Below are 27,592 nucleotides of genomic sequence, written 5' to 3' on the forward strand. Positions count from 1 at the left end.
TCTTCTTGTTTGTAATGGATGACTTTTTTCTTTGGGCCTGCCGCTCTGGGATTCTTCTCGTCTGTTAACAAGTGTATTCCTTTTATAACAGATGTATACGTTGAGTTTATGATCTCAAAACTGTATTTCTCCATTTACAGTGATGAATTACGGAAAGAGGCGCGACAGTTGAAGAAAGAACTGCAGGCCATAAAGCAAAGAAAAGAAGAAAGTTCAAAACCTGCAAAAGATGAAGTCAAGGAGGGTATGTGTGCAAATGTTTAATCCCCTACATGCACTCTTAAGTGTCCTGGTGTAACCCATTATATTTTACATTTATTGGTGGCAGATGATATAGTGGGTGTATATTATATGTATATAATATATATTTATAGGTTTAGGGTTTTTTTTTAATGATCTTTAAAAGTAGATTTAAGTGTGAAGTAAGTCTCTAGGAGGGTGGTCTGTGCTACATTCTCTGCTAATGGACACTGAGACAGGCAACCCTCTGATTTTGTCAATTAGTTGCAGACGTCTATTTCCCCCCCACCACCTAAACGGCCTGCATTTTTGTGTTGAAGCTTTCTGAAAATTGCATGGGTAAAAATTGTTGAGTGGCCGCCATGGTTGCACATCAAACCCAATGTGTTTGTTAGTTTGCAGCTTTGGCCCAACTAAATTCTGTACAAATCTGCCCCCAAATCTCCTCTGGTCTTCACCACACTCCAGTCTGTCATAATGCCGTCAATCACTGGATTTTTGCTGACGCTGAAACGCATTTTTGAGAATTACAAAAACCACTCAGACACAGAGGTTAGCCTGAGGTTGTGTGTGTTGTTGTGCAACAAAACAAAGTGGTTTACAGGGGGTGTCTGCAGGGAGCAGCCTAAGTGTGGGATTACCACCAGCCAAAATTTACAAAAGTCCACGAAGAGCTCAAACATTGTTTTTGTCTCCACAAACACTGATGGAGTCATGCTTTTAAGTAGAAACACAGACCCTAATGTTTATTTGCTGCCAATTGGCGGCATGATTTTAGATTAAAGAGGACAAGATCCAGTCACTATGTTGTACTCCAATACTATCATTAACTACAATTCTTTTGCTCTCTCTAAATTTGAGTTGTTCTCAATTATATCTCTGTTCTAACACTCAAGAAGACGTAGTCTCTAAAAAAAAAATCCACTTATTGATTCAGGTGTTGAGATGGTAGCAGCCTTGCATTGTTATACCTGATGGCGAGTAGCCTAAGCTCCTCTATTATCTTACAAGGTATTTAAATTCAGCCAGGGGCCTTTGTTTTGTTCTTTCCTGTCAGCTTAGCCAGAGGCAGGGGTTTCTTTTAAAGAGTTCCTCGTTACATTTTTGTGTTGGAAACAAAAGTTAATTCCATTAAATGGAATGGATAGATGTCACGGCCCAATGGCCGCTGCAGGGGAGACGGATGTCTGCTTAAATGCAGTAAATCTTGTAACTCCACTCAGCCACAGACGAGCACTGTGGTGAGGTTTTTGTTTTATCTCATCTCACTGGAGAAGCTGTGCGGCAATAAGGGCTACACACACACACACACACACACACACACACACACACACACACACACACACACAGAAACAATGCCATCCCTTTAAGCTAAAAAATTTTTCCTGATTCTGCTTTGACCACTTTGTTAAGGTCAGCGTCTGGTGCCATTCGCTCACATGTCTCTTTAATTGGTCAGTGCTGACTCAGTGAACACATGATGCTTGTTTGAATTATTTTGCATCTGTAACAAATCATTGGGGGGGTTGTCATATAATCCACTAGATATGTTCTTGGTAAATTATGTCATCTGAGATATGGCAAAACAGGAAAGTCATGATGGCATCTCCAAATTCCCATTTTCTGCAGCTGACAGTGGAAAGTCCTAGAGATGATCAGTTTACTATCACTTACAAGGCAGTTAAGATTATCAAAGATTATTCTACTGCAAGTAATTGAATACTTGAAATAACATAAAAATAAATAAAAATAATAATAATAATAATAGTAATTTATTGTGCCTGCACTAAAATATTCTTAAATGCATATTCTTCAGCCTGTAATATACCATCAGTGTGTATATGATTCTTGATCTGCATGCCTGCCTGATGTCATTCTGTGTCCATTCATTATCCTCACTCACCGTTGTGCCTGGCATTAAACTTGATTGGCCTGAAATGCAAACCGTCTCTTCAGAATTCACCTTTAACACACAGTTTAGTTCATCACAATCATCACTTCAGTTTTCTCTTCAGCTTTCACAGAAATTATAGCATGTTCCTGCAGTCTGGATTTCTCTTTCTTGGCATGACCACTGGGTACCAGAGCCAAAAATAAGAGAGGCATTCTGAAACTACTGTCCATTCAAAACCCTCTAAAATGATGTGGCAGCATACTGTATCCCACTTAGATATTATACAGGTCTGCGTGTGTATTCCTGGCGTTGTATTACACTGGTGGCTTGTCAGTCATGTTGTTCATTTTTAGGACATGTATCAATTGAATGCTATATGAAATGCCAAATACTGTGATTGGAATTATTATTTTAACTGCTCAGCAGATCAACTGGGAGTCTTAGACCAGCTTGATTGTTTTTTTTCAAAACACATCTCTGGTATTTTCATCCACTTTAAACCCTCAAAAGCACTGCTCAGATAAAATAAGGTAACTTATTGCCTTGTTTTTTTTCTTTTTTTAGTCAGATATTTTCCTAATTTGATAGCATGCGATCAAATTAGATGTTTTTACTGTTTGATTACAGTAAAAACATCTATTATGTCATCTCAATGACACCCAGGAAGCAAGTACAAGTACAACATGGTGACCAGAGGACACAGAAAACTGATAACATTCAGTGACAACGGGCAGCATAACCACTAGAAACATTATGTTGCCACTTAAACATTTCTCTGCTTTGAGGCAAGCAATTGAACCTACTGCCAATTAGAGGGTTACCTAGGCAACTCGAGACAAAAATGTTCGCTAGCAACCAGCAGGTACAGAGCAATGCAAGTCAGGGAATTGAATCTGAATTGCCAACGACTCTGAAACCTGCCAGTAGGGAACATATGATAGAGTAGTATAAATTAGAGGCTTACCTAGGCAACAGATGCCTGGGATGTCCACTAGTTACCAATCATCAGCTACAAAGTGATGCAAGTAAATCACAAGCACATCATTTCTTGCATGTACTCTCAATGATGGAGTCCCTTTAGTTTTCGTAATGTCTTGCTTATTTTGTTTATGAATCACAAAAGGCAGTATATCACTGAATTGTGGTTACTTTAGTAAGGCATGTGTCATGCATCTATACAACAGCAACACAAAGCCATCTAAAAATTCATTTCAGAGAGGTTTTTTTGTGTTTCTTTTTAAACAATCAGCAGAGCAGCTTTTAAGTTTACACAGTTTACTCAGTTTAACTACCTGTATTTATTACTTCTTATTGTGCCACTTGGACTTTGTTAAAAACTCCTGATTGTTTAACAGAGAATGGGGAAAACTTGATCCTGTAAAAGGGGCGTTTGTCGTCCACAACACACCTCGGTTGCTATAACAGCAGCTTGATTTGTAGCTCTCTAGATCCCAGGTGACAGGAAAGGGGAGGAATATAATTTAAAATGTCATCAAACTCAGGGATAGTCAGTGACAACAGCTGGAGAAGGGATGTGTGTTCTTCGCGCATGACCTCAGGGCATCATCAGTCAGCATCCGGCATGTCATAGGTTGCAGCAGAGGTGACTGGGCAAGAGATGGAGGAAGATCACGTGTTTGTGTCATAAATCAAGTCAGAAAAAGGGCTGCCCCTCTAAGCAGCACAACAGACTTCAGTAATGACACCAGTCAAGTGGGGGAAAGTGTTATACTTTGATTTTTTCCCCCCTTTTTTTGTGATCTGTGTGCATTTGGTTTGGAAATTAAGTGATTTCTTATTTGGCGTTATTTGCAAAGGATCCACCAGAATTTCACTCACCAAAACTGAAGCACTCACTTCTTGAATCAGCTGTACTGTACCACGAAGCAAGTTACATTATTCAGTTCAGTTTTTGTTTGTATAGCACCAAATCACAACAACAGTTACTTCAAGGTGCTTTATATTGTAAAGTAAAGAGAGAAACATCAGACAACTCCCTTTGAGCAGTTGGTGACAGTGGGAAGGAAAAACTCCCTTTTAACAAGATAAAACCTCCGGCAGACCCAGGCCCAGGGAGGGCGATGTCTTAACATTTGGTTTGGAGCAACTCCTTCTAATTTTCTTAAAGTGCATAATGAATTATTGTTTAAAGACACACAAATAGTTTTTTTTTCTTTTTCTTTTTGTAGTTATAACACATTTGTATTTGTCTTTTATTCAAACCAAGATTGACCAATGACTTACATGAAACATGACCTGTCCAGTTTGTTATTCTATTTTTTTTAATCATATTCTCCTGAGAACCAAGGAAAAGGGAATCTCCCCATTGCACTTTTTTGTGATTTCTTTCTTCTTTTACAGCTAAAAGACGCCACTCAAACACATGCGATATCAATGGAAAGCTCCTCTATTTAGTACTTTAGGACTTAGTAGGTTACCTGAAATAAGTCAAAAGATATAGACCAAAAACAAATATCCATTACAGAGGACATAAATGAACAGCCTGGTTCTCAGGAGGATATTTAAGGGTTTCAGTTGGTATAGTCTCTAGTTAGTTGTGCATGCTTGGGTCATTTAAACAAGCTTTTCAGTAAGGTCTGGTTCATATGCCTGCCTTAAGTTCTTTGTTGTTCTGTTAGTTTATTTTGGGAAATATGTTGTCTCATGAACTCATAAAATAGCAGCTCTCTCCTAAATGACAAGCAGGGGCCTCGTGTGTTTTCTCTGTTGCATCATTTATTTAGTGCAGCTGAATATGTCAGAGCATCCAGTCAGGAGTGGCACAGCTTGGCGAGTGAGGTGACGGTGATCTGGGGCTTGTGTCTGTGTGTGACATCACATTTTGTTGTGGAAAGAAAGTGCTCAGACAGCCAGCAGACTGTGCTCACTGTCTGCCACTCTGTGACTTCACAGACTGTACGCCTGAACTCTGAGATTTACAGAAGCACATTAACTGCATGAGACACCGATGTCAGCACGCTGATTGTCTCTCCTTCTATTCACGATGAGAGAATTTTTCACACATACTGCAGAGAGGACAGTTTGGTGGAAAAGTATTCCCAGCATACTGTGATTTTACCCTCTCTGTCTGTACTTTGTGACACACACAGCTCATACAGTACATCTGTTGCATTAGACGGCTACAGTCTAGTTTCCTTCCTTTTATTTGTATTAGAGATGAAACTAAGGAATATCTTCATTATCAGTTAGTTCAGTTGGTTGTGCTCTCACTTATATTTTATGTCTGTAAATTAGACAAAACATAGAACATACAGTGGGGCAAAAAAGTATTTAGTCAGCCACCGATTGTGCAAGTTCCCCCACTTAAAATGATGACAGAGGTCAGTAATTTGCACCAGATGTACACTTCAACTGTGAGAGACAGAATGTGAAAAAAAATCCATGAATCCACATGGTAGGATTTGTAAAGAATTTATTCGTAAATCAGGGTGGAAAATAAGTATTTGGTCACCTCAAACAAGGAAAATCTCTGGCTCTCACAGACCTGTAACGTCTTCTGTAAGAAGCTTTTCTGTCCCCCACTCGTTACCTGTATGAATGGCACCTGTTTGAACTCATCATCTGTATAAAAGACACCTGTCCACAGCCTCAAACAGTCAGACTCCAAACTCCGCCATGGCCAAGACCAAAGAGCTTTGGAAGGACACCAGGAAAAGTATTGTAGACCTGCACCAGACTGGGAAGAGTGAATCTACAATAGGCAAGCAGCTTGGTGTGAAAAAAATCAACTGTGGGAGCAATCATCAGAAAATGGAAGACATACAAGACCACTGATAATCTCCCTCGATCTGGGGCTCCACGCAAGATCTCATCCCGTGGGGTCAAAATGATCATGAGAACGGTGAGCAAAGATCCCAGAACCACACGGGGGGACCTGGTGAATGACCTGCAGAGAGCTGGGACCAAAGTAACAAAGGTCACCATCAGTAACACACTACAACGGCAGGGAATCAAATCCCGCAGTGCCAGACGTGTTCCGCTGCTGAAGCCAGTGCATGTCCAGGCCTGTCTGAAGTTTGCCAGAGAGCACATGGATGATACAGCAGAGGATTGGGAGAATGTCATGTGGTCAGATGAAACCAAAGTAGAACTTTTTGGTATAAACTCAACTCGTCGTGTTCGGAGGAAGAAGAATACTGAGTTGCATCCCAAGAACACCATACCTACTGTGAAGCATGGGGGTGGAAACATCATGCTATGGGGCTGTTTTTCTGCCAAGGGGACAGGACGACTGATCCGTGTTAAGGACAGAATGAATGGGGCCATGTATCGTGAGATTTTGAGCCAAAACCTCCTTCCATCAGTGAGAACTTTGAAGATGAAACGCGGCTGGGTCTTCCAACATGACAATGATCCAAAACACACCGCCCGGGCAACAAAGGAGTGGCTCCGTAAGAAGCATTTGAAAGTCCTGGAGTGGCCTAGCCAGTCTCCAGACCTCAACCCCATAGAAAATCTGTGGCGGGAGTTGAAAGTCCGTGTTGCTCGGCGACAGCCCCAAAACATCACTGCTCTCGAGAAGATCTGCATGGAGGAATGGGCCAAAATACCAGCTACTGTGTGTGCAAACCTGGTAAAGACCTATAGTAAACGTTTGACCTCTGTTATTGCCAACAAAGGTTATGTTACAAAGTATTGAGTTGTATTTTTGTTATTGACCAAATACTTATTTTCCACCCTGATTTACAAATAAATTCTTTACAAATCCTACCATGTGGATTCATGGATTTTTTTTTTTCACATTCTGTCTCTCACAGTTGAAGTGTACCTCTGGTGCAAATTACTGACCTCTGTCATCATTTTAAGTGGGGGAACTTGCACAATCGGTGGCTGACTAAATACTTTTTTGCCCCACTGTATAAAGAAGTAAAAATCCAGGGTGGCATCTTTATACACCATTTTTGGTGCTGTTTTGTCTGACTTGCAGTCTAAAACTGCTTCAGTTTTCAGAAGATTATGAAAAATAAAAATATTTACATTTAAGAAGCTTTATTAAGTGGGGTTTTTTTTTTCAGTTCATGGGTTTTGTCCAGCCGGTGATGTGAAACAGAAAAAAGCAAAAAAGAATGAATCAACAACATGATTAATCCTCTTCTTTTCAGTGCAGCTTTATTTCCACATTAGAGATCAGCGATGATTAGCTAAAGAATCTCCGGCTCCTGCAAGTCAAGTTCCACATACGTTATAATTTAGTCTAGTATATTTTGAAGTAGCCTAACAGTTGTATCAGTTTCTGTTTGTAGTCAACAAAGGCTGTTAAGTACAGTCAGTGCAGTATTTCGACATTTATAGTTTTCATTATCAACTGGAGGATACGCTAATAATAAAACAACAAAATAATGAGTCTCTTTGTCTTATTTGAATTCAAAAGTTTAAAAAGAGCTTTTGATCTTCAAATAAACTGCTTAATTTAAAAAATAATTTTAAAATGTACTCCTGTTCAGTCCTTTCAAACAGGTTCAGACACTTGGAGATTGTGCAAACCACTATTTTCCTTACATTTGTCACCTTCTATAATCATTAAAAAATAATAATAATAATAGATTTTTTTTAATTCCTTGATAATATTTCAGTAGGACCAGTTAAGTGACCTTCACTCCTCTCAAATCAGCTGAATGTGGTTCACACTTGCTCTAATCTGTGCTAAAATTTAACTGACTCGGTTAAATCTTAAGGCTCGTTACGTATGTCATCTTTGATCAGGAAAAAAATAAGGGATGATTATTTAATTCCTTCTTTGTGATGGTGAGCAATAGCATGGATACGTACAGAGCATGACAGTCTGAGATGGACGGACTATCTTTTCAGTTTTCTGGTAATCATGGTCATGGAGCATGTACAGCAGCATCTGTGAAGGCTTTTCCTTTTATGTTTTCTTGCTGCTCTTGTTCTGTGTTTTTTTTTGTTTTTTTTTTTGTTTTTTTTTTACCTGTCGTTTGTTAAGTAGCAGTTAATTACACTTAAAACTGAACATCTAAAAATAAATATTTATTCATTTATTTTAAATCTGGTAAAACATCCCTGAATTCTGTTCAGTTTAGGAACAGTTTCACAAGTGGTCAAAAAGAGGAAAACAAAGACTATTATTAAAAACCTCTCCAGTTATCTTTGCATGAACCAGTTTGAATTTTAGACCATCCAAATAATGTAATTTTGTAAAAGTTAAAACTTCTTGGCCGGCTTTCATTCTGGCTCCCTTCAGGCCAGAGTCGCTCATCCAAACAAGCTCAAACTTGGCAGTGCACTTAACTCATTTCCTTGGCAACACAGCCTGCAAGCTTGAAGTGGTTTGGATAAACAGTTGTTGAGATAGGTAAAGAACAGTTGGAAGTACGGACATGCAGAGATTTCTCAAGTTGTTAGTTAAGATTTGTCTGATTTCTTGCTTTGCTGCTATAACAGCTGTCTACTTTGTCTCTTTTGACTCTCTAAAGTGGAGAAAAAGCCAACCAGTGAAGCTGTGGCTGAGTACTTGGAGGGAAGAAAGAAATATGAAGGGCTCAAGAACCGAAAACTGAAAAAAGGCTCAAGCAGAGAAGAACAGGCAAGAGGGCACAATTTGTTGCACTAAATTACTGAAATTGAAATAGACTGTAAATTCTGTAGTTGTTAACGTGTGTTTTAATGATGTCTGATCTTTACGGTAGACGCTGGCCCTGCTCAACAGCTTCAAGTCCAAGCTGTCATCGGCCATCACTGAGGGTCCACAGGAGGACATGGAGGAGCTGGCAGAGGATGATGACAAAGGATGGTCAGTGAGCTTGACACTATTCGAGATAAATGAGCGGGATATTTTCATTTTCTTCTTTCATGGTCATCTTTTAGGAAAGAATCCAGACATTGTTCATTTATTTCAATTTATGCAACTGAATAAAGCAAAGTCAAGCATGATCATGAGCCTATCCCACCTGTCTTAGGGTGAGAGGCAGGATACACCCTGGACAGGTCGCCAGTCTGTCACAGGGCTACCATTCGCACTCACATTTACTCCCGCATTAGGCAATTTAGTATTTCCAATTAACCTAACCCCGCTAACTGCATGTTTTTGGACTGTGGGAGGAAGCTGAAGTACCTGGAGAGAACCCACACAAGCATGGGGAGAACATGCAAACTCCACACAGAAGGACCCTGGCCTGACACAATTATGTTAAAAATGACTATTTAGTTCTTTAAAATTTGAAGACATTTAAAAGATTAAATGGAAGACGGTTAAATTTTCATTTAAATGTTGCTTTTGGTTATTTTTTTAGTTAAAACTTGCTGATTATAGTGTTATACTCATAGACAGTAATAAAGTAATATGATGTCAGCCACTGGTGTCTGGATTCCCATTTTTCGAGATTACCGTTTTCCGCCATCAACATCTTGGTTGCAAGAAAAACTGATGTAACAAGAAGAGGTGGGTCTGAGTGTAAAACCACTGACTCATCGGCAGATGGTTTGTGACTGACAAGTCAATGAGCAAAACATGGTATGAGCAAAAAGGTCAACAAAGAAAGCCTTGTCTCCGCCCACCCCCATAGCTTTCTATGGAGGGAAAAGGCTCGGGCTGGACGTTTGCAACCCCAGCTATCGCCATCTGGTGGCTTTAAGACAGAATGCAGTTTTTAAGGCACTTCCGCAGTGGCTTCATTTTTCTGACAGGGAATCTTTGTCCATGTTTTTCGTTTTCTCTGGTTAGACTACTTTAATATAATGAACAAACTTACTTGTCCAACTGTTAACAGAAATGCTGATTCTATATCAAGAAAAGAAAAGTACCACATCATTGGTCTATAACTTAAATTCACTGTTCACTGCAGTCAATAATAGTAGAAACTCTGAGCAATATGTGAGCACATCAGTCCTCCCAGAGCCCAAGAAGCAGTCCGGCATACACACCATTTTGTGGACAGTGAAGTTTAAGCATGACAGGCTAACTAGAAAAAAGATGTTTTATTATTTCATTGATATTATGATGACTATCGCTAAAAGACAACATAATATCAGGAGCAACAAACATGAGACACTGGAAAAACAAAATCCTTCCTTGTACAGATGAACCTGAACTCTATAAGATCTAAAGCTCACTCCAAGTTCTGATAAATGTGTGTGAAAGTTCAGGTTGTGTGCTTGTGTATGTGTGTCACGTTGGGATTTCAAGCCACAGCCACCAGATTGGCCATCAGGAAATCAGGCCTGACTGTGTGTTTTCCTCTCATATTCTGTTTTTCACCAAAGATCTCAAAGTCTAACTGCACAGAGTGAGGGTTTGAAATGAATACCATGTGTTTGAACGTGAGCAAAGTGTCTGTGTGCAAGAGATTTAGAATAACAAAATCTGTAGTTCCTATTAGTCTCAAGAAGCCTCCTTGAAGTTCAGTCTGGGTGTGCGTTTGTGTGTCAGCGTGCATATGTGGGGGTCCTAATGAATTTGAGAGAAGCCTTGGCTGGCCTCTCCCGGCTGTAGACACCTCACGGTGTTGCCCCTGCCAGGTATGGTGAGAAAGGAGGGACGGGGCAGTAGCATAGCAGTCCTAGAAAAATACCAGTGGGGAAGTCTGTGCCACTCTAGGAGTACTGCGAACAGAATGTGGGTTACAACAGGTCAGACATTGGAAGTCAAGTCTGGGCCAGAGGAGGTAAACTATTCCATCTGTGTCTGTGTCTCCAAATTCTGACTCTCCCTCTACAGCCCCCTCCTCCCCCAACTCCTTCTGCTTTGCTAACACACAACCTCAGAGCCCACTCTCTCAAAGCAAAGAGCCCTCCATTGCTTTCACCATTCCTCCATATTCAGTAAATCCCACCCCCTGCTTGAGTAAAAAGAATGCAAGACAAATAAATAGAGGAAAAGCTTCTGTAGACTCGCGTTATGGCAGCACAGCGGTTAAGCCCCTAACGCTGCCTTTCCACATCATGTTTCAGAGCTGGATGACTCTGAGGCTGTATGACCGGCAGACTGTCATCACAGAGACTGCTAGACAAATTATCAGAGGCGGCATGCTCACGCAGCAGGAGTCCTCAGGGCCTGCCAGAGTCTAACCGTGGCATTCTAGATGAGCTGTCACAACTCCTGCCGATTTCAAATGAACACAGGAGAAAATCCAGATCGCACCAACATACTAAAACACCCTAACCGCACAGACACGTAGAAGAGGTCATGCACGCTAGAACAACCCTTGTTTAAGTTTACAGCATGGAGTTTTGTTTTTTTAATACAGGCATGTGGAAACACACTGAAACAATCTGTTAATCGTGAACTTTGAAGGAAACATTTAAAGATTTTCTTATTTTAGGTATGAACAAAACTACGTTTGCATTTCCTCTGGTTTGCTCTGGTTTCATACGACAAGCATAGCATGAGCTGATTGTAAATAGAATTTGGCGCCACAATTGTTCCACCATGTAATGTTGGTTGGTATTTTTCATCGAAGGATTGACTCAAATAATGCACATAATATGTGTACCAGCTCAAGTTTGGGTTTTCATACATGAATTCAGTTTATTTCCCTAATTAAATCTCAAGTTTTAAACCAGTTTTTGACAGATTTCTAAAAGTTGTGTCGTCGTCTTTTTATGACAGGTTGTCTAATAGATTTTTTAAAAAATTAAATAAAACACTAAAGCACTGTACCTATATGGTGGGTGTGTGTGGTTTATATTTTACTTTCCCTTCCCCCAATTCCAGTACCAGCACCGGGGGGAGATGGGGGGGGGGGGGGGGTAATAGTTTATAAAGGTATCTGAGTATCACACAACCAGTTCTGAACCAGTTACAGTGTAAAGCCACCTTTGCAGCAACCCTGTGAGGCCATAATTAGGCACAAGTTAACATGCTTAAAGTGATGCTTAAAATGCTTAAAACATTGTAATGATGTACTCTTGTGTGAATTCAGGTTCACAACAACAATTAAGCCAGTCATTTTAGAACTACCAGTTATCCTAAAGGTTAACTGCTGGACAAAGCTGGAGTACCTGGGGATGATGGAGACCATGAAACTCCACAGATAAAGGCCCAAAGCTTACCAGCAGGTTAAAAATGCAAACCTTGCTGCGAGGGAACTGTGCCATTCACTGCCATTGCAGCTATGCTGCAAAACTAACTGGAACCATTACCGATTAAGATAAAAATGTAGTGATTACAGTTTTGCATTTTTGCCTTTTTTACATTTTGAAAAAGACTTGAAGCTGGGAAAATTACTTCTCAGCTCAGGAAATGAGGCTAAGAAGAATGTGAATGCAAGTTAACCATGATTATTATGTCAGTTCTTTGTGTTAGAGTGCTAATGTGTGGGTCTGTGGAAAAACTGTAGCAAAGTTAGAGGACCACCAGAGTCACTAGGGTTAAGCCCCCTTGGACTTCACCTTGGTATTTTTTTTTTTGTTGGGAAATGCCCTCCTCCTTGTATCTGGTTTTTTAGAAAGCCACAGTGAGGGTAAGCCACACTAGGTAAATAAACACAATACTATAGGCTTAATGTCAAAAAACACTGGTGATTTTAGAGCATCTATTTAAGTCATTTTAGCTACCGTTTAAAGAACACTATTATATTGACAAATTAGACTCTTAGTCTTGATTTAACATTTCAACTGGGTTTAAAGGTTTATTAAGTAATCCTTTCAGATCCTTAAATAGATAAAATAATGTTGTAGTTTCAAAATATACGTTGATTAGTGTGTAATTATCTGCCAGAGAGCTCGATTTTGGTTTCATCTGACCAAAGGACGATTGATTGTCAACAGTTTGCACCTTTTCTTTTTTTTTTTTTTTTTTTTGCCTGTCCCGTTTGGCTCCTTTGCCATCAGAATTGTTGTCTAAAGGCAAAGAAAGATGCCCAACGGATTTACTTTACCAAATTGACCATCCCAGCCTTGCCGTAATGGTCCATTTGATTCACCTTTTATTGTTCATTTTATTTTCACTTACTGAATACGGGACAGACTTGACTGGGGGAAAGAAGGGGAGAAAGAAAGAGGGAAAGAGAAACAGCTGAGAAGAGGGACGGGGGAGAAGGGCAAAAGACAAAAACCAACAGAACGGGCAGAAAAAAAAAGAAGAAGAAAAAATGCATATATCAGTCACCTGCTGAGAAAGAAAAAAGAAAACAAGCAGAAGAGAACAAGAGTAATAGAATAAACAACATCACAATGATATATGGGAATAAGACAGTAAATACTAAATATTAAACATTATTGTGCAGCACATAAGATCAACAGAACACAGTGTGCTTTGAGGTAGGAGCCAAAAAGGGTGTAGTTTGTGGGTGTGATCACCCGTGTGTACACCTGTGAGCATGGACGCGCTTGTTTTTTTAAAAGGTTCCTTCATGTAATGATCTGCTAGAGCAGGGGTGTTCAATACGTCGATCGCGATCGACCAGTCGATCGCAAAGGTAGTATTGGTAGATCGCATGGCATTAAAAAAATAGATGCCAGCCTATCATCCATCCCGTCACTTGATTGATACAGGGAAGCCAGTCAGATGACAGCAGATTTTTTCTGACGCTTAGGTCGCTGCGCATGCGCAAACAGCGGCGCGAAGTGCAGTAAAACTGACAAGCTAGTCAGCGAGTTAACTCCAATTTTTAGCTCTCGGTTTTTTCTCTTAAACCTGGCCGTCAGCAGCTACTGTCTGGACTATGCATCCCTGGCTGATTCAATTCAGTGCAAGTCATCAGAGTAAACTCAGGTAATGACAAAAAATTTACATAGTTAATTGTGTTGTGAAATATTGGATATTGCGGTTATGCATGTATATACATTGTAGATATAAAGAATCCTCAATATATTTATAAATAAGTATATGTTTTGGATTTTTGTAGTGGGTAGATCATTTTGACTTGGTCATTTTATAAGTAGCACACATGCGGAAAAAGTGTGAGCACCCCTGTGCTAGAGGGTGTGGGGGGGCCACAGCCCCGTTTGCACCTTTTCAACCAGCTTCTTGATCTTGTAATCCATTCCAGTCTTGTGTAGGTCTACAGACTTGTTCCTGCCACCCTCTTTGGTTTTCCCCAATGGTGATGCCATTGCAGCTATGCTATGCAAAACACATTCATACAAGCACTATTTTCTATGCCTAAATGCTTTCTATTTAACATTCACACATTTTCACACTCCAATGATCACATTGGAGTGCAACTAAAGGTTCAGTATCTTGCCCGAAGGACTGAACCACCAACCTTCATATTGGTAGATGACCTCTGTCTACCTCCTGAGCTACAGCCACCTATCAGGAGTATCTGTAATTGATTCTTTCCCACACAGCCACAGAGCCGATCTGCAGGAGCCCAAATTCTAGCTGGGTTGTATGGCATCGAGTAGTTATTTCACTCAATGAAATGTAAATCCATTTATAATTTTTATGTAATATTTTTTTCTGGATTTTTGGTTTATATCCTGTCTCTTTCCATTAAAATGAAGCAACCATAAAAATTAAAGACTGTTAATTTCTTTGTGTGAGCAAGCTTATGAATTCAGCAGGAGATCAAGTAGTTATTTTCCCCTGCTTCAACTAATTATTGGGTTTGTTGTTATGAAACTTCTCAAAGCAAAAGAGAAACTGGCCTCTAGGTAACGGTTCCACAGAGCAGTGATTTAGTGGATCCTGTCCTGCTGTTCTTTGAACTCTCTCCACCTCCTCTCTTTGTCTGATTTAGGATGGCCCATGTTCTGCAGTTTGATGAGCAAAGCAGAAAAGTCAAGGATGCCAACATGCAGGATGAGGACACCTTTGAGATCTATGACCCACGCAACCCCGTTAACAAACGCAGGAGAGAGGAGAGTAAGAAGATCCTGAAAGAAAAGAAGGCCAAGAGGTGAGGTCACAAGGTCATAGGTCGTGCCGAAGCCATGTGACTAAAACCAAAACTGGCCGTACAGCATCCTGGCAGTCTACCTTTTCATTGCTTCAAACCCGGCTTTGTTGAACCATTTCCTGGTGCGAACATTACAAATAAGGATGCTGAGCAGAAAACACGATGTCCCCGTTTTCTGTGAGGAAACGGCTTCTTCACAGCTTCACCTGAACAGTTACTCATCAGGAGAAAAAAAATAGTGAACCTTACATGTAATGTTCATTTATATGACTTTGTATTTTCTGTTTACAGTTAAATGTGAGCCTTTGTTAGAAAAATAAATACCAATCATAAACAGCCTGTAATGACTCTGTTCTGTTTGATTTTAAACAAATGTATCACTAAGGAGCCATTTTTCAGGATAAATTGATACTCTAATGCAGTTTGTGAGGCCTTTCTTGCTTACATGGAAGGGCTATAAAACCTGGTGTATGTGCCCACTCTCTTCTTTCCATCTGGCATCAACTATTCGTGTTTGGACAGCTCATCCATCCTCTGCTTGTACTGGTGCTATGGCTGACTTCCACATTCAAGTGTTTCTTCAGATTTAGTTTGAGCAAATATGCAAGTAAATCTCTTGTGTGGACACCCTACTATTCACTTAGCTTTCAGCCAGTCTGGGACAAGTAAGGCATATAGACCACAAGAATACTTGCACAAAAAATGCTTGCCTAATATCATTTAGGTCAGGGTATGGATACGGAAAAGCTGAGTGTCCTGTGGTTTCTGGCACAAGGATGTTGACAGGCAAGTGTGGCTTCTTTTGGCTTGACGGTGATGGTCTTTGTCATGTTACTCAAGCCTTTCCTAGATAGTTTTTGTGGTGTCTGAACCCGTTATCACTTCTGGGGAACCCTTGTGCAGTCAGGGAAGGTGTTTGATGGTCAGCATCAATGTTTAGGTGAGCGGTACATGTCAAATGAATGCTATGACCTTCATGAACCTCAACAGAATATAGTATTGTTATGTAAAACGTTTTAGTCAGTCAGCCTGGCTCTGGATTTAATGTTGAGGCTGATCAACGAATGCACATGCTCCAAATCAGCTATATATTATGGGTCTTTACCATTGGAATGCTGTTTCATGGTTATAGCCAGTTAAAACAGCAGAAAGTACCACATTCTGTGGGTCTTTGGATATGAAAAATGAATGAAAGAATGATTCAAACCCAAGCAACAGGGAGTAACATTTCACAGGTATCCTAATATGCAGATTTCCAAATGCTTTAAGTATGTTTGCATGAATCTGAGTTCAAATAAAATTCATCTATTTTATACTGGGCATTGGTGCAGTCCCTTAGCTCATCCTCTGTCTGGAGAAAAAAAAACATTTTAGCTCCCTTTCCCCCTGTCTTTAAGCCAGCTTTCTTGGCAGCCCTTGCTAACAGAAGATTGGCAAGGAGCAGGTAGAAGGAACAGCAGGTGGGAGGAGCTTCTGTGCTTACAACTAGAGCACCAAAGTGCTCTCACTTACCAATCAAAATCAAGAAGGGGTGGGTCTTAGAATATCAGCTCTCAACAGTTGCAAAGAAGAAACTGATTGTAGTTGTCACTGAGGAGCCAGTAAATTGCAACTTAACACTGAAGAAGTAGCCTAGCAATGATTACAGCGCTTGAGAGAAGCCCTCTAAAACTGAGGTCATGGGGGATTTCAGTTAAAAAATGGCTGGCTGTGGACACAGACCCTAGAATGGACAATTGATACCACACTTTTCCGTAAGACAAATATGAATCTACAGCTGTTAGTGGCTCAGCTTAGCTGGAACTGGCAACACTGTGCCACTAGTCTGGCACAGTCCACAGAGCAGATGTAAAAACATCATTACACATTTAATGAACAGTTACGAGAAGTATTGATTTTCTCAGTGAACTTTCTGCTATGATTGCGTACTTCACAAAATATTAAATAGAAAAACAACTTTTTAATGCTGGGGTAAAAACCAGAGACAGCTCAGTCATCCGAACACATTTCTTTTTCATTGTCCTGCTCGGGTCATCACTGGAGCAGTCAGGGCTTGTTGAAAGCAGAACTGTTCAAACACTTAACCCAAAATGATCAGCTGCCGTGTGCGACCAGGAGCCGCACACTTCTTTTTTAACTGGACTTGTGGGATTATGCTTAAATTTCAATATGAAACGAGACGTACAGATAATGTTACATTAAGAGGCCAGCTCTGCCCAAGCTGCTGAAAATTTAAAACAGGTGATACAGTGGCCTGACCGACTCTGTGCTTCTGGGTCTTGCTCACGATTAAATGTGCCAGTGTTAATAACTGAGATATTCTGAAATGTAACAAGAGATTCACTTTTTTCTTGAGTATGTCATAAAACAAGCCTTGTAATACTTCCATGCTCTTTCGCTCTAATTTCTAATGGCCACACTGGCCTTGAAGACACTCCTCAGATAAATTAGTTCTTTACAAGGACTCTGCTTGCCAAGTAAATCGGTAATTTATGTTTGAAGGGAAGCCAGAGAGAAAGACAAGGTGGAGAATATTTAACATTTCTCTGCGTCACTGCACCCAACTTCAAGTAGAAAATACCCCTCTTTTGCTCATCATGTGATTCTGGAGGAATGAGATGGGAAGGTAATGGCATTATCATGCTCTTCCACTGCCTTCTCCTTCTGCCCTTGGGTGTATGCATTAAAAATGACAAGCTAATTCTTCTAATGTCTAAAGACATGACTAATTAAATTAAACATTCATTTTGGAACCAGGGCGTTTTGTTCTTCTCTTTCCATGTAACTTGTATTTATGACATTAAAGAAGGGATTTACCGTAAAGCCCATAAGAAAGCAAGGTTCTTTAGATTTCTAGATTGCAAAACCACTGGGGGCATCTGATCAGTCCCAAAAGTCTGTATGGAGTCTTTATTACAATGACAAATCCAGAGTCAGATAAACAGCTATCTCAAGCAATGAAAAGTACAAGGAGACCTGGTCTGGCCCCCTCAGTGCCCTTATCTCAGCTTGATGGAGTCAGTCTGGGATTACATGTGGAGACAAGACAGAAGAACTGTGGCAAGTTGTCTCAGTTGCTTTATCATATGTTGAATAGCTATGCAAGAGAACACATGTGTGTTACTGTGACCATGAGTCCTCCCTCTATAGCTAACTCCTCTGGGTGCAATGGCCAGAAGAAAAATGCAAGATCAAAGAGGAGATGGTTTGTACAGCCACAGCAGAGTGTCATTGTTAAGCTCTGGCAATTCCCAGACGTCCAAGGACAGAGCAGTGAGTTCATTTGTCTCTGCTGTCAGCTTTTTGTCTGCACCTTATTGTTGAAGGACAAATTCAAAATTTTCTCACTCTATCCTAATACAGCGCTTGCATACACATGACTACACTGAAAGATTTGCTGGTGCTCAGACTGCTCTTCTTGTCCATACATCAGATAAAGTCATTTCACTGTCAGTGATGAAAGCTTATGTTGTATCAGGACTCTGCAGTTTAAGTTAGTTTAATTAAACATGTATCATTGAAACGTGGAATATGGGGTTTAGGAACAAATTCTTTCTTCCTCCTCAGACAGGGTTTGCTTGTGAAGGTGAAATAGTGTGATAGTAGATACCAAAATGAAATTTTATCAGATGCATGAATTTAAAAGATAACCAGACAACAGCGCACAGTGCATTGGTTTACAATGCTCAGAAGCAAGATTGTGCACTTTCAGAAAACAATGTTTATTTGTGTAAAATAGTGTTTTGTTAGAATAGAATGTCCTCCATCCAGGATCCTAATTACATAACAGTTATGTTATATTAACAGCCAAATGTCTCTAGCTGTTTAAACTGCAGCATATTAGTTTTTCTAATCAACAACAAACAAATTTGATGTAAAAGAATTTCATTCGTTTTGGTTATAGAACTTAAAGGCAGTCACTTCACCACATGTTTCATGCTCAGTAATGCTCAGTGGGATGCAATTTAATATCTATAACCTGGTACTGTGTGATGTTAGAATAATAAGGAAAATGCTGTTTCTGCAGTAAATCAGACACTCCAATTAAACATTATAAATTATGTAATTAATACTGATGTTGTTATAAGCAGAATTTTACTGTTTGGGAAAATGTAATGAAAAGAAGGATGAGCGCAAGTAGCAACCTTTTGAGGTTGTGATATCACAGAGAATCACTTCATCAACACTTGTGAAACAGGACAGCAGGACAGCATTACCCTGTTGTTTAAATATAGTCATGTCCTCTTTTAAGCAAGAAAACAAAATGCCAGTGCCAAAATTGCTAAATTCAAGGCTTAAATAGTAATATCATAGTGCAGCTATGCAAGGTAATAGACATGAGTATGACATCTGGCACAAACCTATTATACTACAGTGGCACTACAGAAAACGGCGACAGGACCAAAACTGTTGTGAGCATGTGCATTGGACTTGTGATCTTGTTGCTTTTGAAATGGTTGCTTGAAAGCATGGGACCACACCTGCAACCACCTGCAGTCAGCTGCCATCCTCAAAGCAACATATGTGCATCAGTTTGCGGTTGAACTAAGTAAAACTGGAAAGAAAGTACAGCAAATCTTTTGCAATTTTTGTTATGTTTCCAAATCTGTTACTGTCTTCATATACAGAACTTCACATTAATTGTTTCCTTTCCATGTCTAGCAAAACCTCAAAGAGTTTAAATATATAGTGACTGCAGTCACTTCGAGTCAGTTTGAAGTTGTTTGGAGATAGGTTGCCTCCTACCAGGCAACCTTAAGACTGAAAGTGGTCGTCCAGAGGTTGAAGGTGTTGCACGCTCAGCCTCTGGTCAATAAGTTGTTTCATCCCAACTATTTGCCGTCAGTCACTGATAGCAAAAAATTCAACACAATCACCAAGCAATTACCAATTGTTCCTAAGAGGTTCCTGTTTTAGCTTTAGTCTAACTGAGCCATTACTGGAATTGATGCTAAAATGTAAAACTATGAATCTATTAATTATTAGCTTTAGCTGTCAACTGAAGTGGTGAACACAATAAATCAGTCAGTACATGAGCAAATTAGAAAGGATTTCTACACTACACAGACAGGAGGAAGAATTACAGTCACCAATAACTCTTTTGATGTACATATGTGCATGTGGGTATTGTTTTAAGGCAGAAAAATGTGAATTGGTATTTTAACATCTGCTGAATCAGGGCTCCTTCTCCTTTAATATGCTTTGCTTAGATTAAAGTCCTCATGTCACTGATCATATTTCACAGCTACTTTATAAGATTTATTTTTCATATAGGCCAAGTCTTTCTCTTCCCTATTACAGCGCTTCCTCTCTTTTTTCCCTCTGTATGAACACAATATTCTCAAAAAGTTCTTCTTGTGTTACACCAGACCAAAATTAGCAAGTGCTTTTGTTTTAACATACTAAGCTGATAAAGTAACACAGAGCAGTCTTTGTCTGGCAGTGTTGCTATGTTCTTTTTGTTGCTGGTATATTTATGGATCATAGTTGAGACTACTTAGACACACCTTGAAAATGACATGCCAGAGCAGAGATGCCAGCCAGTGCTGGGTGATGCAGAGAACTGCCCGGGTGTTGGGATATGAGCAATAACATATTCATTTTGCCAAATATTAAGTCCAACAAAGGCCTGCCTGTGAAATTTCCAATACCACAGCAATTGGACAGGGCTGAAAAGGAATGAATGCAATTCTCTAGAAACTGAGTACACTGAAGGACACCAGTGTAAACAATAAATTAAGGCCAAGACTACAACTACCACCAAGGTTAAACTAAAAAAAAAAAAACCCTCAGAAAAGCTGCGTTTTACCTCAAACTGGAACGAGTCATAGAATTGAGTTACATGGGCATATATACTGACAGAGTACAGGAATATGTAAATATACCTGTATTTTGATAAGTGCCCAGAAATGTATGGCTCACATGGGCCTCAATGTGGTTTGGATTCAGCGCAGACAAGAATTCTATCCAGTCACGGTATACATGAATCCACTGTTTAATGACTGTTTCCTCAGCTTGGCCCCAACATGTGATGCAATCTGACATATTAGAAATAATGGCGTGCATGAATCATCCCAAGGTATTTAAACCCATTCACAATTTCAATCCTCTCACCTTTACTGAAGGTTTCTGCTCTAGCAGGTTGTTGTATTATTCAACCCAACCAATCAGCATTAGATCAATTCAATAGGGAAAAATGAATTTTCCCCAACCGATTGTGAGTGGTTGCTGGTAATTGCTGTGAAATCAGTTACTATTTCCCAGTATTGGTCAGTGACCCCATGGTAACCATTCGTTGCTAAAGAATAACATGTATTCCCTGACCAACTGCATGGCAGTTGTTTGCAGGAGGTTGCTTGCTACTGCCATGTGAAATTGGTTGCAAATCTGTATAAAGCACTGCACCAAAAAACCTACTTATAAATGCTTTGGGCACTAGCAGATTGAAGCGGTTGCCTGTAGTTTGTATGGAAGACACCGACTTGTTTTCCATACAAACCTGGCAACCATCAGTCCCAATAAACAAGTGGTTGCCAGAGAGTCATGGACTAAGATAAGATAAGATAAGATAAGATAAGATAAGATACCTTTATTAGTCCCACAAGGGGAAATTTCACATAGACTAGTGTCTATGCCTGTGTGACTGAGGCCTGAGGTTTTTTTAACTCCCACAGTCCCAGATGGATGGATGGATATTTTTTAATTATATTTCTCTAGAAGTGGACATTGCTAAGTTTTTCAAGAAGTCTTACAAGAAGCACAAAGCTTATCCTCAGGCAAAGAAAAAAAAGTTACAAGCTCAGACAGGTTGTCCTTCATCTATATCTCACTGTGACTTTTACAAAAATCACACGGTACTGCTGTTGTTACTTCTGACACATACTGCTCTGTTGAGTTCAGTGCTTATTTGGTTGCTGTGTTACATAACCTAAATGAAGTGTAATCACTTTTGTGCCATGACTATGTGTAGTATGTTTCCCAACTTGTTGTATGTCTTGTTGTGGTTTCTGATGGCCAGGACACTGGAGAACAATTTAATAAAATCAGAAATTATACATTCTGATTGCCTAGGGTTAGAGTTTGGGTTGGGTTTGGAGTCATCACCAATTATGATTTAGACCTCCAAAAGTTTACAGTGGCTCACAGAACCTCATAGAATACTGCAAATCCAAATATTTCCTTCTGCAACTGAAAGTTATGATAGCTGCAGTAGTTTTATGAAAATTGTGTTATCTGCACAATTTTGTTCGTAGGTGTGACTTGTCCTTTTTTTTTTTACCATCTTAAAGACAAGAACAAGGGTGGTAATGGACTTCTGTTCTCTTATTATTACAACTTACTGATGAATCTCTTTTTCACTTAATTGAATTGCTTTCAAGCAGACCATTTCATCTTTACAGCCACTTTTTCACTGTAACGAGAGAGCGGCGAAATTACAGACACTATTAAACAGGATGACTTTTTCCTCCAGAAGACATTTTGTTACCTCATAAATTAATTACAATTACAGGCTACTAAAAGAATAGATCTTTAAAAGGTTTCACATTACTGGAGCTGTCAAACGCTTGGCGTGCCTTGACTGGATGTCCTCAACATGTCCATGTATTACAAAGAGATTCACCTTTTACTGTAGCAGTGAAGGACATGCAAAACAGAGACAGAAGCAGCATTACAATGCAACTGAATGGCCTTGTAGTTTTCTGCACTGCCTCCTCATTTGTTCTCATTAGCTTTACTCTCATTTATTAGATGTAGACAGCTGGAGCAGAAAAGGATGAATCACAACATCATTCACTCCTGATGGATTTCATAATGTCCTGAAGTGAGGATGTCCTTAAGCGTGCTGCATATAGAGTACGCAGTTCAACAGCACGCACACACACACACACACACACACACACACACACACACACACACACACACACACACACACACACACACACACACACACAATTATTCAGCCCCATCCACAACCAAGCAAGGGCTCTTGGCTTTATTCCACTGGCCTAAGTGATTGGCTATTGATTGCTTAAACATATAATCCACTTACCTGCTGTCTGTCCTGCTGACAGAGGACAGTAATGTAACAAAGCCGTATCCTTTAAAGACAACCCAGCTGGTAAAACAGTACACACTGCTTTTGGAGAAAGCCAAAATTGACAGTTTATTTATCTTTCTGAAAACAGGGAGTAGTAAAAACAGCACTATGGCGCTGCTACTAGGATATCGCTTGGTAACCCTTTAAATTTTCAAAAATCTGAGTCTTCTAGCCCTGTTTTTGATTTGGTTTTGATGATGAAGAGAGAAAGATTCCAATTAAAGAATCCTTAATACCGTAGAAATCTCTGGGAGAATTCTATAATGGCAAAGATGCTGAATGCCCCACCTGTGATCCCAGTAAAATAGGAAAAGATGTAAGTCGATACATGCAAGTTAGAGTTTATGTCACTTTAAGCTATGTGGTGGTATTATTGTAGTAAAATTGTATATATTTATATTTACTTTCTATAACTTACACTAACATGTTTTTTCAGCAGAATAAGCTAGAGATTATCTTATTGCCACTCCAGATTGAAACATTAGACTATGTGCAGTTCTGTGAAAGGCTAAGTAAACACTTACTGTTTCCAAATTAATTAAAAGGTGCTGCTTATGAAATACCCTTGAATAACTGATTTTCAGCATGTATAATAGCATCTGCTATAAAAGCAGATGTTTTGGCAGTTTGCTGCTGTGGAGCATTCAGATACATGAATCTGAGAAGTTCAACCCAAAAGCTACATTCAGACTCTACAGGCCTCAGTTAGCATGTTGAACACTGAAATTCATTACAGTACAATTAGAAAAAAGACTGAACAACTATGGCTTGTTTAGAAAGATTACTAAGAGACGGCCTCTTCTAAAAAAGAAGGTAGCACAGCTGAATGAATCACATGCCTTCTGGAATAATGGACAGATGAAACTGAAGCAGAGACCTTTGACCATAATGCATATCACCGCATTTGGTGAAAAGGGAACATAGCATATGTATACAAATACCTCATACCTAATGTAATGCACAGTGGTGAAAGGGTAATGAGTTAGGTTTTTTTTTTTTTGCAGCCACATGACCTGGGCATCTTGCAGTCATTGAGTCCATCATGAGCTCCTCTGTATACCAAAGCATTCTGGAGTCAAATGTGAGGGCACCTACCTGACAGCTAAAGCTGGGGTAAAACTGGAATGGACAGTGATCCCAAACACAGCAGCAAATCTACACAAAAAATGAAAAATAAAAGACTCAAGGTGTTGCAGTAGAGCTTCAAAGGATCTGAGGTCCATAAACGCATCTCCGCAAACCTCAGTGAACTGACGCAATGGTGTAAAGAACGGTGGGCCAAAATATCTTGATGCATGCTCAATCATCCAGGTAAGTAAATCCCCAAAGTTTGATTCTGGTCATCCGGGCGTAGCATTTTCAGTGGGAGAAACGTTTCATCACTCATCCAAGTGACTTCTTCAGTCTCAGCTGACTGCAGGTTTCCCCAATCTTATAAACAGTACATTTGCATAATGACTGAAACTAGCACCACTGAAGGAACAATGGGCTGGGAGGTCAGTGGACAAGTGGGTGAAGAATTTGTCTGACAGACAGCTCGACCAAGCAGAGAAAAACATCCTTGCTAAAGGGTTGAATTTGGCGGTGAGAGACAAATCCCGCTAGTGGAACTGATCACAGCCACAAAAACAGCAATTCGAAACAACAACATTGCAGACATGGAAGCAGAGCAACTACGGACGAAAGTTTCAGCCTGTCTCAGCAATACGAAGCCCCCAGCATCCAACATGAGTATGGAGAAGAGGAAGGCACTCACATCATTTAGCAATGACAACAACATTATCATCCTTCCAGCAGACAAGGGTAGGCGCAGGGTTTTGCTAAACCAGAAAGACTAATCACGAGAAAATTATGTCACTGCTCAGTGACGAAAATACTTATGAGCCCCTGAAACAAGACCGTGATAGACTGTCTGAAGCAGTTAGAACAAGACCGGACCTAATACTACAGGCTATACCCAGGGGAATCTACACCAAGTCTGTATGGTTTACCGAAGATACATAAACAGGGTGCACCTTTAAGACCAATTGTCTGCATGATCAATTCAGTCACCTCTAACATCTCTAAGTTTCTGGCTCCGATCCTCAACCTGTTGGTGGGCAGCTCTGAATATCACATCCAGAACACCTTGGCTTTTGTCGAGAAGGTGAGAGATGTCATTATGGAGGCAGATGAAACCATGTTCTCGTACGATGTTACATCTTTCTTCACTTGCATCCCAGTCACGGAAGCGTTGGAGGTAGTCCGTAAGAGATTACAGGATGACCCCAGCCTCAGCAACAGGACCACTCTCAGCACCGACCAAGTGTGTTTGCTTTTGGAACTGTGTCTTAATTCCACCTATTTCACATACAAGGGTCATTACTACAGGCAGAAACATGGGTGTGCCATGGGTTTCCCAGTTTCACCCATCGTGGACAATTTGTACATGGAAGAAGTGGAAAAGAGGGCTTTGCTATCCTACCCTGGAACAACACCAAGTTATTGGTTCAGGTATGTGGATGACACCTGGGTGAAAATCAAATCTCAGGACGTACCACAATTCACGGATCACATTAACTCGGTGGACCGATACATCAAATACACCAGGGAGGATATGAAAAGTGGAAGGTTAGCCTTCATAGACTGTGAGATTTCCATCAGTAGTGGGGGACATCTAAAAGCTGATGTGTATAGTAAACCTACACATAAAGATCAGTATTTAAAATTTGACTCTCGTCATCCACTGGAGCATAAACTGGGTGTCATCAGGACGCTACAAGAGAGAGCGAACACCATCCCCACTGACACGGCGGCCAGGGAAGCAGAAGAACATCACATCAAGAAGGCCCTGAGTAGATGTGGTTATCCCAGCTGGACTTTTGTCAAAGCTGGAAAGGCGCCTAAAGAAAGCTCCAGCTGATCCAGGAGAGAAGGACAACCGCTGCCTAAGAGAAAACCCGTAGTGATCCCGTACGTGTCAGGAGTATTGGAACAGCTGAGACACATTTTTTCTAAACACCGAGTCTCTGTGGCTTTTAAACCCCAAAACACGCTGCGCCACAGATTGGTCCACCCTAAGGACCGGGTCCCCCAACACAAACAGAGTAACATAGTGTACAGGAGGATTTGAGCGCGGAGTCAAGGAGGCCATTTATGTGAAAAGGGAAAGACCATTTCTGAATCGAAGAGAGGGCCTAAGGGTACATCTTTTGCCATCTTACAATGCTGTGATTGCAGCCATTCTCCAACTCTCTGTGAATGGTACTCATGGCCATTCATCAGTGGTCTTTGATCAATGAGCTTTGATCAGTGGTTGTTAATCAATGGTCATGAGAATTTGCATATTAATGATCAACGAACTGACCTCCCAGCCCATTGTTCCTTCAGTGGTGCTAGTGTCAGTCATTATGCAATGTACTGTTTATAAGATTGGGGAAACCTGCAGTCAGCTGAGACTGAAGAAGTCACTTGGATGAGTGATGAAACGTTTCTCCCACTGAAAACGCTACAACCAGATGAACAGAATCAAACTTTGGGGAATTACTTCAAGTATTGCTGCTAAAGCTGGTTCTTTCCTCTTTTTCACATGACTGTGAAAGTCAGTAGCTGGAAAAATATGATTTTTACATTATTTAAGATGTTTTTAAATGACAGTTTACTTTTTATGACCTGGAAACTTTATTTCACTCAATCATTTAGATAAAGGCTTTAATATGTTCCCAAACAACAGATTGGAGGTTCTACTAAAACAGCTGCCTAGTTGTGAGACTTTGGTTTAATACAGCAGTGTTCTTCTAGATGAGAAGAGCTTCCACTAAAGTTTTCCTCTTTTTTTCCATTTTCCACCAAAATAAAAATAGCCACATCATTAGCCACATTCTGCTGCACAACCTGCCAGTAACAACTCCGTTCTAGGCTTCCCGTGGTGTATACAAATACATTTCAATGTGCCATATTTTAGTTCATTCACAAACACTGCCCTGCTGAAATATAACAGTATGGCATCCATATACACATTAGTGTGTTTAGTCCACTGAGAAAGGTGTGAAGAAAAGCACATTGTCCTGGTGTATGTGATAGCATGACTGTTGCCTTCTCCTATGAAACTAGTGGCCCTCAGGCCTTTGATCTCACCCATGGCAGTTCAGTCTGGGCCTCAGCTGTGGGAAAAAGCAGCAGGGCTTAACAGGACAGAGCCCAGTAGATAGCAGGTGCTGAAGCCATGACCTTCCCATCCCAGGCCAGCATTCCTGCCTGTCAGACCCCCTGGATCCACGCATGTAGTGTCTCCAGCCACACCATCTGGAGCTGTTTGTCCTGCTGCACTGCGTTCAAATGGAAGAGTGTCCAAAACACTTCAAGCACTCATCGCACATACTGCAGTGGCACAGCTCTTCTGATTAAGATAAACCTTTACAGTGCTACTCTATGTTATTCATCACTATGCTAATCCTCACACCTCTCAGCTGGAGAATGGGCACACAAACAGAGGTATGACAGGGCCACAGGACCACAGGCAAGAGTAAATCCACAGGTATTTGGGGTTTTAAACTTCAA

General features: G+C 40.3%; 1 protein-coding gene across 1 annotated transcript in view; it reads left to right on the forward strand.

The window, feature by feature from the left end:
* The window catches only part of cwc27 (CWC27 spliceosome associated cyclophilin), a 32,309-nt gene extending 17,015 nt beyond the window's left edge, over positions 1–15,294 (forward strand). Inside the window, exons 11-14 of the mRNA XM_012923474.2 lie at positions 141–244; positions 8,590–8,699; positions 8,803–8,906; positions 14,797–15,294. Of these exons, the coding sequence (XP_012778928.1) occupies positions 141–244; positions 8,590–8,699; positions 8,803–8,906; positions 14,797–14,959 (481 nt within the window). The 3' untranslated portion in view covers positions 14,960–15,294. The remainder of the gene's footprint in view (positions 1–140; positions 245–8,589; positions 8,700–8,802; positions 8,907–14,796) is intronic.
* Positions 15,295–27,592: the final 12,298 nt, after the last annotated feature.

The sequence above is a fragment of the Maylandia zebra genome, linkage group LG7 (genome assembly GCF_041146795.1).
Source record: "Maylandia zebra isolate NMK-2024a linkage group LG7, Mzebra_GT3a, whole genome shotgun sequence".
Taxonomy (NCBI): Eukaryota; Metazoa; Chordata; class Actinopteri; order Cichliformes; family Cichlidae; genus Maylandia; species Maylandia zebra.